At 39.8% G+C, this 18,785-nt stretch overlaps 1 protein-coding gene across 1 annotated transcript in view; it reads left to right on the top strand.

The window, feature by feature from the left end:
• LOC126259226 (uncharacterized) overlaps positions 1-18,785 on the top strand; it is a 74,775-nt gene that overhangs the window by 22,402 nt on the left and 33,588 nt on the right. Inside the window, exon 3 of the mRNA XM_049955840.1 lies at positions 15,208-15,560. Within this exon, the coding sequence (XP_049811797.1) occupies positions 15,208-15,560 (353 nt within the window). The remainder of the gene's footprint in view (positions 1-15,207; positions 15,561-18,785) is intronic.

The following is an 18,785-nucleotide window of genomic DNA, read 5'->3' as shown; positions in this document are numbered from 1 at the left end:
CCCACCCAAAAACCCCCAATTTCCCACGCTTGTCCCGTTACAGTCATTAGGCTTTTTGTGAAACTTGTGTATTTCAGTGTTTACAATACGTATTCGATGTTTTTATATCCGCCATATTGGAATTGTTGTTTATGGTCGTTTCCGCGGTATTTGTGACGTCATGGGTCAAAGCCGACGGGTAAGATCGGACGCTTCTGTATTTCCCAGAAGAAATATCGAATTTAATTGATGAAAGGAGAAAATGTAAAAATGCAGTAAAAGAAGCAGGCAAAAAGGAATACAAACGTCTCAAAAATGAGATTGACAGGAAGTGCAAAATGGCTAAGCAGGAATGGCTAGAGGACAAATGTAAGGATGTAGAGGCTTGTCTCACTAGGGGTAAGATAGATACTGCCTACAGGAAAATTAGAGACCTTTGGAGAGAAGAGAACCACTTGTATGAATATCAAGAGCTCAGATGGCAACCCAGTTCTAAGTAAAGAAGGGAAGGCAGAAAGGTGGAAGGAGTATATAGAGGGTTTATACAAGGGCGATGTACTTGAGGACAATATTATGGAAATGGAAGAGGAGGTAGATGAAGACGAAATGGGAGATACAATACTGCGTGAAGAGTTTGACAGAGCACTGAAAGACCTGAGTCGAAACAAGGCCCCGGGAGTAGACAACATTCCATTAGAACTACTGATGGCCTTGGGAGAGCCAGTCATGACAAAACTCTACCATCTGGTGAGCAAGATGTATGAGACAGGCGAAATACCCTCAGACTTCAAGAAGAATATAATAATTCCAATCCCAAAGAAAGCAGGTGTTGACAGATGTGAAAATTACCAAACTATCAGTTTAATAAGTCACAGCTGCAAAATACTAATGCGAATTCTTTACAGACGAATGGAAAAACTGGTAGAAGCGGACCTCGGGGAAGATCAGTTTGGATTCCGTAGAAATGTTGGAACACGTGAGGCAATACTAACCTTAAGACTTATCTTACAAGAAAGATTAAGAAAAGGCAAACCTACGTTTCTAGCATTTGTAGACTTAGAGAAAGCTTTTGACAATGTTGACTGGAATTCTCTCTTTCAAATTCTGGAGGTGGCAGGGGTAAAACACAGGGAGCGAAAGGCTATTTACAATTTGTACAGAAACCAGATGGTAGTTATAAGAGTCGAGGGGCATGAAAGGGAAGCAGTGGTTGGGAAAGGAGTGAGACAGGGTTGTAGCCTCTCCCCGATGTTATTCAATCTGTATATTGAGCAAGCAGTAAAGGAAACAAAAGAAAAATTCGGAGTAGGTATTAAAATTCATGGAGAAGAAGTAAAAACTTTGAGGTTCGCCGATGACATTGTAATTCTGTCAGAGACAACAAAGGACTTGGAAGAGCAGTTGAACGGAATGGACAGTGTCTTGAAAGGATGATATAAGATGAACATCAACAAAAGCAAAACGAGAATAATGGAATGTAGTCGAATTAAGTCTGGTGATGCTGAGGGAATTGGATTAGGAAATGAGACACTTAAAGTAGTTTTGCTATTTAGGGAGTAAAATAACTGATGATGGTCGAAGTAGAGAGGATATAAAATGTAGACTGGCAATGGCAAGGAAAGCGTTTCTAAAGAAGAGAAATTTGTTAACATTGAGTATAGATTTAAGTGTCAGGAAGTCATTTCTGAAAGTATTTGTATGGAGTGTAGCCATGTATGGAAGTGAAACATGGACGGTAAATAGTTTGGACAAGAAGAGAATAGAAGCTTTTGAAATGTGGTGCTACAGAAGAATGCTGAAGATTAGGTGGGTAGATCACATAACTAATGTGGAGGTACTGAATAGGATTGGGGAGAAGAGGAGTTTGTGGCACAACTTGACCAGAAGAAGGGATCGGTTGGTAGGACATGTTCTGAGGCATCAAGGGATCACCAATTTAGTATTGGAGGGCAGAGTGGAGGGTAAAAATCGTAGGGGGAGACCAAGAGATGAATACACTAAGCAGATTCAGAAGGATGTAGGTTGCAGTAGGTACTGGGAGATGAAGAAGCTTGCACAGGATAGAGTAGCATGGAGAGCTGCATCAAACCAGTCTCAGGACTGAAGACCACAACAACAACAACCTTCGAATGCAAAAAATATAAGTTGAAGACATCCCTCCATCCTTTATCTATGGTAAAAATTAATTATGTAATAAACATTTAACAGGTTGGGAACTCCTTCAGACTCTTTTGGACCAGTGGCTACCCAAGCAATATATGTCGATGAATGTTGCATTTGTTATTGCTCTCAGTCTGTACCCATGGGTTGGCACCAGCTCCAAGAAGCCGCACAAAGGACCTCGCTCTGAACCCTTTTGCTTGGCTACCAGTTTCTTCTATGATAACACAGATCATGTGTTTCAGTCCTTGTACCAAGATTCGTCCCAACCCAGAACTCTACTTGGATATGCAGCATGTGAAAATTGTTGCACAGTTCCATTTTTTGGAATTCCTCTTTGATATAAAGCTGATATAGCTGCCTCATATTCACCATCTTGACAGTAGTTGCATGCAGAAGCATAACATTCCTCACCCACATCTCTTGGGAAGTGGATCACTCTAATCATCTGTGTATTTACCATCTCATTCTGACTGGACTGTGGTTGCCTGCTTTATGGCTTAGCTGCACCTTTGGTTTTGAAATTGTTGGATCCATTACATCATTGTGGAGTAGAACGACCCCGGGGGCCCTTGTGGACTAGTCCCCTCTCGTGATGTGGGGAGCCTATCTCTTCATTTCCAACTATTGCTCACTTGCACAATCACCATATGAGAATTTCGTAATCACGTGACTTACTGAATTCTTTTTTCATATGGGGGGAGGGGGTGTTGACCTCCTGATGCTTGTTCTCATGATGGGTTACCCCATCTGGAATGCTTCTCAAGACACTCTGCTGGGATCTCTGCCTACCTTCTTAGAAAGTGCCCCCTGTGTGTTTACATGCACTTCTCCTTGTGTAGTATAAACACCATGAAGTAGAACAGTCTCTAAGCTACTGTTTGATGTTACTTTATTACTTTAGTCAACATGTTTTAACTGCTACTCAAGATCTTTTCTCTGACCTGACTCATACTATATGTTCAGTTTTCTTCCTGTGGGTCCCATTCCATGTACCGGTAGGTATCCTGGGGAATGAACTGATTGACCGGGTGGACAGAGAAGCTGTTTCTGACCCAACTACAATTTTACAATGCAGGGAGTGGATTTGTGGGTGCAGGTGAGGCCTCTACTCTTTCGGAGATGGTACTGTGTCAGATGGGCTACTGCGATTTGTAATAGAGTTGGTGCTATTAAGAAATCTATGGCTGCATGTCTTTCTACTTCTGTTCCTCCTGGAAGGAATCCACTGTCCTGTGTCTCCTCCATGTTGGTCATACCAGATTAACCCATAGTTTTATCTTTTGTAATGAACTATCCTCACATTGTGCTGTGGCTCCTTACCAACAGTAGCTCATACCCTGGTGGAATGGCCCCTCCTCTTGGCTTTCCATGCCAATCATGGTCTTCCAGTTTCTGTGCCTCCAGTGTTGGTGGTCAGCATACAAACATTTAAACCCGTTCGTCATTTCCCCTTAGGAAGTGGTTTTTGTTGTCAGATCAAGTGTTTTAAACTGCCTGCAGGTTGACGTAAAGATAGCTGGAGTGTGGTGGCCCTTGATCCTGCCTCCTCCCACACCCACCCTCTCTTCTGAGAGAGTTTGTTCCATTTACATCCTTAACAATATGACGGCTGGGTGGGGGATTTGGGAGGAGGGGGATTGTCAGACATAAGAGAGATCCTTTTCACTGCATATGAGGCCTGCGGGTCCTATGTCTGCTCTCTGGCATGCAAAATGGTGCAGGCCGCATACTGTTGTATCCCAGGCAATTATTTCTCAGCTTTAGCCTCAATATTGCATTCAATATCTGTTTTACCAGTCTGTATACTATCACAAACGTATTAGATTTCTTGCCATTGTCACAAACTCCTGGTAGATTATCTCATGGACGAGGAACTAATGATCTCGCTGTTTGATCCTTTAATCTCCACAACCAGTGAACCAGTTATTTATGCTCCAAACAGTGATTCCTGTTGGCAAAAGCATCAAACTGCATGACCAAATGCAGAATTGCCTGACGCTATGAGAAGCCAACGGAGCTCCAGTTGTTTAAGGTGCATTTCTCATTCATGCTCCATTAAGAGATGCTTGTTGAAATAAGACTAAAGCTATAGTTACTATTTTATTTCACCTTATGTTGAGATGTCACTCAATTTACTTCTTCTCTTTGCCTGTACAGAATTTGTGTAACTCTCGCCTTCAAGTTAGGCAAATCTGCAACTTTTTGCTTCACTTCTTTGTATGTGCTCAGTTCCACCTGTTAATTCCAGTTTATCGGGATCACTCACACTGTGTCAGAGCTCTTGTATAATCTGTACAGATCTTTCATGAAACAATCTCTCTTGTAGTTAGACTGAAGTTTATCAGTGTTCTGCCAGTAGAGCTATGATTTGCCCATGAATTATCATGGGCAAATTTGCCATGTCACATTAACATGTATTTACTAATCCTATAATTGAAATTTAGTGTATCTTTATATTTTGGGAAATGCTTAATAATTTTTCTGCATTTAATACCAGTTGCCAGTTTGGCAACTGGCTGAATATTTCAGCAATTTTTTTGAAAGCATTTCCTCGTTCCTAACTACATCATTTGTGAAAGGTATGAGATTGCCACTAATACTTGCCAGCAAATCATTAAATGTTTGGGTGTCCAAATGAAACCTCCCTTATTTCCAAATGCAGTTTTTTTAAAAAAAGAAAGACAGAGTTAAAGAAGAGAGAGGGAGAGAGAGAGAGAGAGAGAGAGAGAGAGAGAGAGAGAGAGAGAGAGACTTGGATACTTGCAGTCTGAAGCATCATTTAAAGCAACTCCGTTACAAAAAAGTTGAGTAAATTTCTACATGGGCTCCTTTCGTAAACCATAAAATCTATGGACAGCACTCTCTCAACCGATTTGCGTACAAGCACGTCTGGGCTAAAGGAGGCTGTTGCCTTCATGATTCTTCTCCTGAGATCGATAAGTCATGTATAGCCCTGGCACATAGTGTCTTTCACATAACTCTTCAGGAAGAAATCCAGATGGCGCATGTCTGGAGATTAGTGGCCACTTGGTTGGTCCATCATGTTCTGTCGATTAATGTGCAAATGTTTCAGGAAGTCATGAACATGTAACCTCCAGTGTGGTGGTGCACTGTGCTGCTGGAAAATTGACAGCCCATCCACACGACTTCCCTGTAGTAATGAAAAAGTGTCAAATTTAGTCAAAAAACTTTTTAAAACAGCGCAGACTACTCCGGCTTCTCTGGGAGTGCTATTTTTTAAAATAAAATTTGTTATCTTTTTTTGTGATGTGGCAAAGTGGAGTGTTCCTGTGGTCGTTGGTCATGGTAGTCGCAAGTATAATGTTATCACATGATATGCAATACCGACCAAAAGGAAAGGGCTAATTTATATTTTCTTAGCAATAAAATTTTAAGTATGTATGTGTTTTGTGTGCTAGACAAGAAAGAGGAAAGGGAACTGGAGCCAATACAGATGTGAGAGAGGCACTGCTGGTCGGAAAATCCATGCTGGCTGTTATCAATGAAAGCCAAGGAGCTGGCCACAGGGAAGAGCTGTGATAGGTATCTACAAAAGCCAAACCTATTGCTACCAGGAGGATAAAAACACGTATTATTTTGGTTGTTAATAAGGGTGATGTTTTTGTTCTTACGCCCTCTCTGGACTATAAAAATGGTAATATATGGGAATTATTAATACGGAATGAGAATGTGTTGCAGTTTTGAAAGTGAGTATAATATGAATTGAGATTGCTACATCTAAATGGTGAGTCACTCTTTAGAGATTTGTATGGTCGGACAGTACCAGTCATAAAATTCAGTCTGTGGGAGGTTTTAGTTTCACCGGGAACATAGTCCCGATTCATGAACATTCAAATTTTTTTATTGTGGAAGGGTAAAGTAACCAATCAAATTAAATGGTTAACTGGATGAGGAAAGTGTTCCCACAACAGTTCATATGTTGAAAGTATATAGCACCTTGAACATAACTAATTATTGAAGAATCAAAGGTAGTGCTTGTGGTCTTTGGAGTTTTCACTATATAACGTTGAAATTAAAAATAATTATTCTTCTGCTAATCTGTGGTATATTTACATGCTGAAAGCAGTAGAGTAGATACAGAACTAATAATAATAATAATAATAATAAACCCCGTGGAGGCCCGGGAAAAGAATAGGCCTCCGGTATGTTCTGCCAGTCGTAAAAGGCGACGAAAAGAACAAACCACTAATAGGGCTAACCCCCCTTTTAGTGTGATTACTTGGTTCAGGACAGAACTAAAGAAGCCTCGGACAAGCGCCGTCATGGTCGGGGACGGCGCTTGAACCCTATGCCCGCCCACAATGGTAATGACACTGCTAGCCAACTGGAAAATGATTTAAATCCAAATAGAGGTGTTTTGCAGGATATGCTTCCTGCAACCACCCTAGAAGGAAAACAAAGACAGAGGATGAGATGGTCAGATGAAGTTAATCGACACCTCATGTTCTGTTATTACCAAGCAACAAACCTAGGAACCAACACAACTGGATACAGATCACAAGTATACACAACATTTATTACCAGATACCCAGAATTAAAATTTTTAACAGAACAACGTCTAGCTGATCAGATTCGTGTAATAATAAAAAATAACAGGATACCCCAGTCAGAATTAGAAAACATCAAACAACAAGTACAACAAATACTGGAACAAAATAATGTGCAATTAGAAGAAGAAGAAAATACAGTAATGGACTCAAACATCCCAGAGCAAACAAACAAAGAACAACACACATCAATTAAACAATCAGAGGAAAATGAAATTTTAAGACAGCCACCAGCACGAGCACAAATAGAACACGAAGTGACACACATGTTAGATATAGAAGAAAAATTTCAGTTGACATATATAGAATACAAAGACACAAATACAGACATTAGACCATTCTTGCATAGACCACCAAATAGCCCACAAGTCGAAACAACAATAAAAACTATCAACACAATCATACACAACAAAATAAATGAATACACAACTATGGAAGAGTTACAACTACTGGTTTATGTAGGAGCACTCACTACACTAAATATACACACTAGGCAGATATCAGAACCAACCAACACACAGAAGAAACCCACAAAACCAGCATGGCAACACAGGCTACAGATCAGAATAGAAAAACTGAGAAAAGACATCGGGCAGTTAACACAATTTATAAGAAATGAAATATCAGACAAAAAACGAAAAAGGTTAGGTAAAATCTCACAACAAGAAGCAATAGAGCAATTAGATGAAAAGAAGCAAAAATTACAAGCTTTGGCGAAACGACTTAGAAGATACAAAAAAAGTGAAAATAGAAGGAAACAAAACCAAACATTCAACACAAACCAAAAGAAATTTTACCAAACAATAGATAACACACACATAAAAATAGACAATCCACCAAACATAAGAGACATGGAACACTTCTGGAGCAGCATATGGTCAAACCCGGTACAACATAACAGGCATGCACGGTGGATACAAGCAGAAACAGATACATACAAGATGATACCACAAATGCCTGAAGTGATAATTTTGCAACATGAAGTCACCCGAGCAATTAATTCTACGCACAATTGGAAAGCCCCTGGAAATGATAAAATAGCAAATTTCTGGCTAAAGAAGTTCACCTCAACACATTCACATCTAACTAAATTATTTAACAGTTACATTGCAGACCCATACATATTCCCTGATACACTTACACATGGAATAACTTATCTGAAACCTAAAGATCAAGCAGACACAGCCAACCCAGCTAAATATCGCCCCATAACATGCCTACCAACAATCTACAAAATATTAACTTCAGTCATTACACAGAAATTAATGACACATACAACACAGAACAAAATTATAAATGAAGAACAAAAAGGCTGCTGCAAAGGAGCGCGAGGATGTAAAGAGCAACTGATAATAGATGCAGAGGTGACATATCAAGCTAAAACTAAACAAAGGTCTCTACACTACGCATACATTGATTACCAAAAAGCTTTTGATAGTGTACCCCACTCATGGTTACTACAAATATTGGAAATATACAAAGTAGATCCTAAATTGATACAGTTCCTAAACATAGTAATGAAAAACTGGAAAACCACACTTAATATCCAAACAAATTCAGATAATATCACATCACAGCCAATACAGATTAAGCGTGGAATATACCAAGGAGACTCATTAAGTCCTTTCTGGTTCTGCCTTGCTCTGAACCCACTATCCAACATGCTAAATAATACAAATTATGGATACAATATTACTGGAACATACCCACACAAAATCACACATTTGCTATACATGGATGATCTAAAACTACTGGCAGCAACAAATCAACAACTCAACCAATTACTAAAGATAACAGAAGTATTCAGCAATGATATAAGTATGGCGTTTGGAACAGACAAATGTAAGAAAAATAGCATAGTCAAGGGAAAACATACTAAACAAGAAGATTACATATTGGATAACCACAGCGACTGCATAGAAGCGATGGAAAAAACGGATGCCTATAAATATCTAGGATACAGACAAAAAATAGGAATAGATAATACAAATATTAAAGAAGAACTAAAAGAAAAATATAGACAAAGACTAACAAAAATACTGAAAACAGAATTGACAGCAAGAAACAAGACCAAAGCTATAAATACTTATGCCATACCAATATTGACCTACTCATTTGGAGTAGTGAAATGGAGTAACACAGACCTAGAAGCACTCAATACACTTACACGATCACAATGCCATAAATATAGAATACATCACATACATTCAGCAACAGAAAGATTCACATTAAGCAGAAAGGAAGGAGGAAGGGGATTTATCGATATAAAAAACCTACATTATGGACAGGTAGACAATTTAAGAAAATTCTTCATAGAACGAGCAGAAACTAGCAAAATACACAAAGCAATCACTCATATAAATACATCGGCTACACCACTACAATTTCATAACCACCTCTACAACCCGTTAGACCACATAACATCAACAGATACGAAGAAAGTAAATTGGAAAAAGAAAACACTTCATGGAAAGCACCCGTATCATCTAACACAGCCACACATCGATCAAGACGCATCCAACACATGGCTAAGAAAAGGCAATATATACAGTGAGACAGAAGGATTCATGATTGCAATACAGGATCAAACAATAAACACCAGGTATTACAGCAAGCATATTATTAAAGATCCCAATACCACAACAGATAAATGCAGACTTTGTAAACAGCAAATAGAAACAGTAGATCACATCACAAGCGGATGTACAATACTAGCAAATACAGAATACCCCAGAAGACATGACAATGTCGCAAAAATAATACATCAACAGCTTGCCTTACAACATAAACTTTAAAACAACAAGTTCCTACATACAAGTATGCACCACAAAATGTACTGGAGAATGATGAATACAAATTATACTGGAACAGAACCATTATAACAGATAAAACAACGCCACATAACAAACCTGACATCATACTCACCAATAAAAAGAAGAAATTAACACAACTAATCGAAATATCCATACCCAATACAACAAATATACAAAAGAAAACAGGAGAAAAAATTGAAAAATACATCCAACTGGCTGAGGAAGTCAAAGACATGTGGCATCAGGATAAAGTTGACATCATACCAATTATACTATCAACTACAGGAGTCATACCACACAATATCCACCAGTACATCAATGCAATAGAGCTACATCCAAACGTATATGTACAACTACAGAAATCCGTAATTATTGATACATGTTCAATTACCCGAAAGTTCCTAAATGCAATATAACACATACCGCACAGTTAATAGGAAGTGACGCTTGATCAAGGTCCACGTCACTTTCCATTCTCAACCAGACTTAACGTCTGAGAAAGTAAAGAAATAATAATAAATTACAAAGGATGAGACTGGGGGGGGGGGGGGGCAGTGAGGCATTAATTCTAATAGAGTGCATGGCAAGCTAAAATTTGTAACTGATCTCTCTGACACAAGAACTATGCACAAAGTAATTATAGAGGGACACTACAAATGGACTGCGTAGAACCAGAACTATATTTGCTAACCTTGTACAACTTACAAATGTGTTGGCTGGCAACATAATATTGTGGAGGTATAAAATACCACAGTATTGTTTTAAATAAACTGTAACTTCGGCTAAGTACTTCACTTTCATCTTTTCATTTGCAGAGAAACTGTACAACTTCACTTTCATCTTTTCATTTGCAGAGAAACTGTACAACTTGGTTGTGGAACTTTGTGGTGCAGTGAGACATCTGCTACATGTACTCATCATTAGACAGTGTGCCAGCTGCCATATGAAAGTTTCAGAATAATTGAAGTTCAATAATTATTAACAAAATTGTTTCTAAGAAATTTCTTATGGTGAAAATCTGATTTCAGTTAACCATGGCCAGTGTTTTAGTAAAAAGAAATCAAAAAGAGCTCTCTCACTCTTCAGATTAGCACTGTTGCTTTGAAATTACAGTCTTGCTTATCACATGAACCTTCCGTAAAAACTCAGCTGATCACACTGTTAATCGTTTGACAGAAATTGTTGCACAGAATAAGGGATTAGTTGTTGTCATATTTAAATAACATTATTGATTCTAATTATTAGAGTGATAATAGTCACATTTTTATTGTACATCTGACAGAACAAATATTATATACTCACAGTTACATGACACTCATCCACACTGTCATCAGCGTAATTGTATTCATGAGAATTTCTTAAATGGAATATGATTAATGTCCTTTACAACAGAAAGTATATGATTAAAGACTGTGAGCTCAATTACATACAGATCAGCGTATTTTACAAGGTACACAGTACCTATTAGTATCAATTGCAAGGCAGGAAAAGGGAATGTGTAGAGAAAAGTAATCTTCTTCAAAATTACAATTCTTTACTGTTACAGACAGTATTGGATGTCCCCTCTAAGCCACAAGTTACCAGGTGTGACATTGGTATTAGTTTTATTCTTAGACATTGTATTCTTATTTTCTGTGATATGTTGCAAGATCCATACTGGGTAGCAACTCCATCTGGCGGTAAACACGGTGTGAGTAGTTTGAGCAAATCATCATATTGGCTTAAATACACTGTAAGTTAATAGCGATATTGTTAAATAAGATAATACAGATGTTGATGCGTTATCCCTCAAATGTATTCACCAGCGTATAAGAGAAAAGGAAATGGTGACTTTGATGTAACACACACACACACACACACACACACACACACACACACACACACACACACATGATGTACTCAGTGGAACAGGATTTAATCAACATGTTGTTGTTAAAGTGCTAGTGCTCATACTGTATCTCTCTTGCAGACTTGTTCACTACAAAATGTGAGGTATCGATGCGGAGGAGCAAGATCTGAATCATCATGTATCAAGTCACTCCTTACTTTGAATATTTGGAGTCATACACTTTTAGAAAACAACATTTCAATCAAAATCTTTTTGTTCGACGTAACACTACTGGTGACAAAATGCTTGATACAGAATTTAGCTTTTCTTCTTATTTGCATAGAGACTGTGCTTATAATTTCAAGCAAATACACTCCTGGAAATTGAAATAAGAACACCGTGAATTCATTGTCCCAGGAAGGGGAAACTTTATTGACACATTCCTGGGGTCAGATACATCACATGATCACACTAACAGAACCACAGGCACATAGACACAGGCAACAGAGCATGCACAATGTCGGCACTAGTACAGTGTATATCCACCTTTCGCAGCAATGCAGGCTGCTATTCTCCCATGGAGACGATCGTAGAGATGCTGGATGTAGTCCTGTGGAACGGCTTGCCATGCCATTTCCACCTGGCGCCTCAGTTGGACCAGCGTTCGTGCTGGACGTGCAGACCGCGTGAGACGACGCTTCATCCAGTCCCAAACATGCTCAATGGGGGACAGATCCGGAGATCTTGCTGGCCAGGGTAGTTGACTTACACCTTCTAGAGCACGTTGGGTGGCACGGGATACATGCGGACGTGCATTGTCCTGTTGGAACAGCAAGTTCCCTTGCCGGTCTAGGAATGGTAGAACGATGGGTTCGATGACGGTTTGGATGTACCGTGCACTATCAGTGACCCCTCGACGATCACCAGTGGTGTACGGCCAGTGTAGGAGATCGCTCCCCACACCATGATGCCGGGTGTTGGCCCTGTGTGCCTCGGTCGTATGCAGTCCTGATTGTGGCGCTCACCTGCACGGCGCCAAACACGCATACGACCATCATTGGCACCAAGGCAGAAGCGACTCTCATCGCTGAAGACGACACGTCTCCATTCGTCCCTCCATTCACGCCTGTCGCGACACCACTGGAGGCGAGCTGCACGATGTTGGGGCGTGAGCGGAAGACGGCCTAACGGTGTGCGGGACCGTAGCCCAGCTTCATGGAGACGGTTGCGAATGGTCCTCGCCAATACCCTAGGAGCAACAGTGTCCCTAATTTGCTGGGAAGTGGCGGTGCGGTCCCCTACGGCACTGCGTAGGATCCTACGGTCTTGGCGTGCATCCGTGCGTCGCTGCGGTCCGGTCCCAGGTCGACGGGCACGTGCACCTTCCGCCGACCACTGGCGACAACATCGATGTACTGTGGAGACCTCACACCCCACGTGTTGAGCAATTCGGGGGTACGTCCACCCGGCCTCCCGCATGCCCACTATACGCCCTCGCTCAAAGTCCGTCAACTGCACATACGGTTCACGTCCAGGCTGTCGCGGCATGCTACCAGTGTTAAAGACTGCGATGGAGCTCCGTATGCCACGGCAAACTGGCTGACACTGACGGCGGTGGTGCACAAATGCTGCACAGCTAGCGCCATTCGACGGCCAACACCGCGGTTCCTGGTGTGTCCGCTGTGCCGTGTGTGTGATCATTGCTTGTACAGCCCTCTCGCAGTGTCCGGAGCAAGTATGGTGGGTCTGACACACCGGTGTCAAATGTGTTCTTTTTTCCATTTCCAGGAGTGTACATTTTGCGGGACACACTGGCCCACAGTTCCACTCATCATACTGGCATCCCATTGACTCTCCCCTAACATAAATTGCAGAAATCCAAAAGGTATCTGACTACTGTAAAAGAAACACACACAACAATGGTGTAATATTCTATAATATTTATTATTTGTTACATGAACCTGATGATGTCATAACTGCTGAAAACTGGTTCACGTAACATGCAAATATCTTACTATCACAGTCTTACAAATATCCCATTTGATTGAAGGGGAAGAAGCTAAGGGACATTAAACAGCTAAAGCATCATCAGATACACGGTTCATGTTACATGTTCTTTGATGATGAAAAATGGTCCAGCTGTGCTGTTTCACTGGCGCACGCCACACCTTCATCTTTTATCAGTCTGTGACATATCCCCAAAAACTGTGGAGGTTTCTCAAACTTCGTGAATGGTGTGCCAACTTAATCTTCTCACATATGTGGCATGTTGCTTCATCAGAGAAAACATCACATCCTAGATACTTATGGTTTTGCTCGATCCAGTCCATCATCTCAATAGCAAAAACATCGTGAAGCTGTGGGTTGTTTCACTTCTTACAGTTTGATCTTTGTAAGTGTGGAAGAAAAATGATTTGTGCTGCGGCTTGTAAACTAGTGAATGAGAGACTTGTCATACAAAGCCTTAACCATTGTAACATCTGATTGGTTCCTTTGAAAATCATGTCGGAAGTTTTTTTGAACAGCAATGTTTGATTTTGTTTCCAGTACCATATCACCACATTGAGCCCTCTATTGAGGTGTGGTCATTACTGGTAATTATTTAGCTCCTGAAACAAAACAAAAAGTGAAAGCTAGTGTTTAAAACAACCTACACAAAACTTTTTGAGTTGATTTACACGATGCCACAAATCACAAGCATCTGCGTCTAACAGTTTTTTAATTGCATTTGGAAATCAGGGAGGTTTCATGTGGACACCATGTATTATATTGGCTGATTACTTAGTGTTGCATGGTTACTTATCTCTCTCTAAAGGCATGGAAAAATTATTTCTTGTATATTTGTTACTTTAAAAGGTGCTAGAGAGTTCTAATCATTATATTCCTCTGTATGGGATTGTGTCCAATCAGCCTATGCCTCCACTACCCACAAATTTATCCTAAAGTTTCGGCATCACAAGCTAGACCTTTTTTTATGTAATATGAAATAAAGAGGGATGTAATGTATCTTGTCTTCTGTGTGGTCAAAACTCATATTTGCTGTTGCCTTGTTAACACTCTTCTGTTAACAAGAAAAAGAGTCAAAGGTGGCTACAGTACAAAATCAAAATTATTTTATCCAGGATGGAATAATGACAGTATTAGGGAAAGGATAGTTGCTACTCACCATATAGCATAGATGCTGAGTCACAGATAGGCGCAACAAAAAGACTGTCAGCAAGTAAGGCTTCATTTGAATTGGCTTGCTTACTGACAATCTTTTTGTTGTGCCTCTCTGAGGCTCAGCATCTCCACCATATGGAGAGTAGCAATTATTCTTTTCATAATTATTTTATTTAAACATTTTTTAAAATACAAGGTCAGTACACAAGTTATAAAGTAAATCTTTTACAAAATCACTACAGTTTTAATACAGTTGAACTTGATTATAATTAACATTTTTAGATATGTGTAACAAAACTGGGACTAAAAATCCAATTGAAAATAGCAGCTGCAAAAATTGTACATTCAGCACAATGGTTGTTTTTCATTAAATTTACACCTCCATCCACCCCTACCTCTAGCAGGTTAGAAATTCATCATAACTATCACCATGAATTTATATAACCTCAAAAACTTTGGATTTAATACTAAAATCCATTGATTATTATTATTATTATTATTATTATTATTATTATTATTATTATTATTGTGTTATGTCCTTTCCACTATTATCCCTGTTATAAGGGGATAAATATCATTAGAACGGTCACCAACTAGCCTAGGGACCCCAAAATTGTGGATTTGGTGCTAATGTCATTCATTTTTGTATCACTATTAAGAATAGTGCAGTAGCATTTGTGTTTCATCTTTCCAGGTAATTGGAAAGAATGAGAGCTCCACTGACCAGGTTCCGAAGTTCAAGAGGAAGAAGCCATTTGAGCATGCACATAAAGCAGAAATAAAGACACACACAAAAATTAGTGATAAGTCCACAAACTCTCAGCAAATTGTAATGCCATTGAAAAATGAAAAAGATGATATGAGATGTGGTCAAATTAATGGACAATTGAGCCAGAAAGAAAAAGCAAGTAAGAAGGCACCAATTCATGGGAAAATGAAAAAACATCATTCAGAAAGTACTACAAATGGAAAATGGGATAATAGTGCAGATGTCAAGAATGCTGCGGAACAGTTTACATCAGTCACTGCCCCACGTAATTCTAACAGGTAAAAAAGTAGACATCCTTCTTAATATTCTTATTTCATCCTCGCTGTGTGAATTTTCCATGTCTGTAGTTTTCATTCCATATTTCAGGAGGCTCTTGCAAAATAAATAATCACTGTATGATTCTGGAATGAGAAGTTGAACAAAATAATCTTCACTTCTTGTTGACTATACTACATAGTAACAAATACACAACAGATCTGGTCAGTAAGATGTCAACTAGCATACTGATTCACAATCTCATTACATGTTAGTTAATTAACTCAACAATATTAAATTATTTTTGAATTAAAATATTTTTAATAAGTAATTCAGTTGAGGACAGAGTATAGCAACAGTCGTCTGTAGGATCTTCTCCTCTGCACTGGCTGTCAATTACTGTGTGGGAGTGGTTGGCTTATCATCTCTGGTGGTAGGGACAAAGATGCAACCATAAGCGCATTGTGATACTGTTTCTAATTAACTAAACTGAAATGAATATTTATGTGCAGTACTTATAAAAAAAACATATTTAAATGAGAGAACAGATTCAGAATACAATAACTTAATAGCTGTTGTACCGTTGTGTTATCTTCTCAACTGCACACACTGTAGCAGTAAGAATCATGGTGTAACTGCCACTAATTTCTGTTACACCACACAGGGTTCGCCCCCAGGGATGCATGCTGGTGGCATCTCCACTCTGCCTGTGCCTGCCACCGAAGTCAGTTTGTTGTGGGATATGTCCTTCCTCTTATAAATCAGACCCAGTGTGGGTTCCCCGGGTTTACTGAGGATTTAGCCACTGTCACAATTGCCCAGTGGTTCCCTCATTGGAATCTCGACAGATTTTTAATAACACAGTCTCAGAACCTAGATGTCGTTGTCAGAACCTTGGTAGCATCATAATCCATTCCGTGTAATCACGATAGGCAATACTCTGCAACAGCCAACTTGGTATGCTGCTTCAGTCTGTTGTACCCTTGGTGTGTGACTTGTGTAAGCCATGCAACACTGACAGGGGACTTGATAGACTCCAGATTTCCGTAGTCTGAGGTCGTCCTTGACATTACTAAGCAGTGTCTGTGTTTCAGCTGCCATCAAGACTATTGACCTCCAAGATCCTCAAAGATGGGGTGCCTTTAAGACCCATTTTGAACATCATTGGTGCCCCATTGTGTTCATTTGCTAAATATCTGAAGGATACCCCTAGCCCTTGTGTCAGAAAATGTCCACATCATATTCCAAGTTCCGAGGATTTTGTTGGCTCTGTAACAACTTTAGGCTTAGTGATTCTGACATCTTTGTGAGCTTCAATGTGATCCCTCTTTTCACCAGGATGTCTTTATAAGAATCTTTGGTTCATAGTGGCCAGAAAATTGACATTGGGATGACCAGCCGTTTTTGCCATGCCTTGACGTCGATATACTTCCTTTTTGGCTATCACGAGCGGATGGAAGGAGTAGCTATGGGGAGTTCACTTTCACCACTTGTCGCCAGCATGTCTGTGTAACATTTTGACAAAGAAGCCCTGGAGTAGCCCAATGGAAACATACCTGTTTCTTCTGGTATGTTGACGACACTTTCATCATATGGTCACATGGAAGAGAGATAAGCCGAATGATTGCCTCATACATCAATTCCATACTGCAGAACAAGTTTTACATGGAAGTTGAAGTGGATGGAATGCTCCCCTTTCTGGATGTCCTGGTAAAAGGAACGGTATATTATGACACACACACACACACACACACACACACACACACACACACACTCACTCAAATGTGGACCACTGCCACCACCAAGCACGGAAGAATGACATGACCAAAACATTGGTACATAGAGCTCGCACATTCACTGACAATGAGAACATTAACCAAGGTCTTGATGAACACCTGAGGGCAGAGTTCTGGAGAAGTTGTTACACAAAGTGGCAAATTAGGAGTGTTTACATTCTACACTGACTGCGAAGCTGGCGGAAAAAGGAAAGGAACCTTGGGAGGATATGGTCAACACATTTACTCTATTTTGTGGTGCATTATCCTGCAAGATTGGACGAATTCTTTGGAAACATCAAGTGAAGACTGTCTTCTGTCCACCAGCTATAAAACAGACTCTGCTTATTGTCAGGATCCCAACATTTCTACAAGCAACTATGTTGCTGTCATTGGTGTGCTGTGAGTGCTCTCCTTATCGAACGCTTGCCTCATCAGTATCGGATAAATTGTGTTCACACAGTAAAATCACAGAGCAATGTCAACTACAAGAGCACAAAGATATTTTATGACAGGTTTCTGTGCAGTGTATGCCTGGGCATCATCACATTTCATAAGGGCTTTGCACGCACATATTTCCACTGCTTTGTTGATAAGTGTTCCAGGAGTTTGAAGTATAGGACACAAATTTTGTTTCATTGTTTTTCATTGAATTGCCAGTAGAAATACAGAGTTCTGCTGGTTTGAAAGAGACAGGTATGCAGAATTTTTGACATCTAAAGGAAGTCCTTAAGGGATTGAGACCACATAGTTCAGTTCCCCTAGGTAACATGGACTGCCTAACATCCATAAAGAAAGTTTATCCATACAACCATTGTCTGCAATACTGGAGCAGTCACCTATAAATTAGACAAAGTATTTGGTATCTTTATGCAAACCAACTGTAGGCAAGTGTCCACATCACATAAAAAATTTGACTGCTTTTATCAGCTGACTTAAGGTTGCTTAAGCTGGAAAGCAATGATGTATTGACCAGTCTCATTTTATTTCCCTTTTTACAAAAGTGCTTCTGGTGTACTCACTACATGTCATTTGCAACAGGTTTGGTGTTGACATAACATTATTTGAGCACTCTCCCCTTGACATAACTTTTATTTGACAACCAGTTGTATGAACAATCTGACAGTGTCATCATGGAGTGTCCTTTGCGTGTCACCTCTAGTGTCCAACCTCTTTATTGGAGAGTTTGAAGTGCTGGCACTCGCTTCAGCAGTTTTAAAACCAACAGAATTGTGGCAATACATTGATGATACCTGTATAGTTTGGTGTCAGGCTTTGGACAGTTTTCTTCAACATCTAAACTCCATACATGAGAACATAAACTTGACTATGGAGCTGGAGAAAGAAGTTTGTCTGCCATTTTTGACACATTAGTGCAAGAGCAGTGGTACACTTGGACATTCTGTCTTGCGAAATCCCCCTTGTACAGACCTTTATTTACAGGCAACTATTTGCCACTATCCAGCACAAACA

This window comes from Schistocerca nitens, chromosome 5 (genome assembly GCF_023898315.1).
Source record: "Schistocerca nitens isolate TAMUIC-IGC-003100 chromosome 5, iqSchNite1.1, whole genome shotgun sequence".
Classification (NCBI taxonomy): domain Eukaryota; kingdom Metazoa; phylum Arthropoda; class Insecta; order Orthoptera; family Acrididae; genus Schistocerca; species Schistocerca nitens.
The sequence above is the reverse complement of the archived record's forward strand: the minus strand, read 5'-3'. Positions and strand labels throughout refer to the sequence as shown.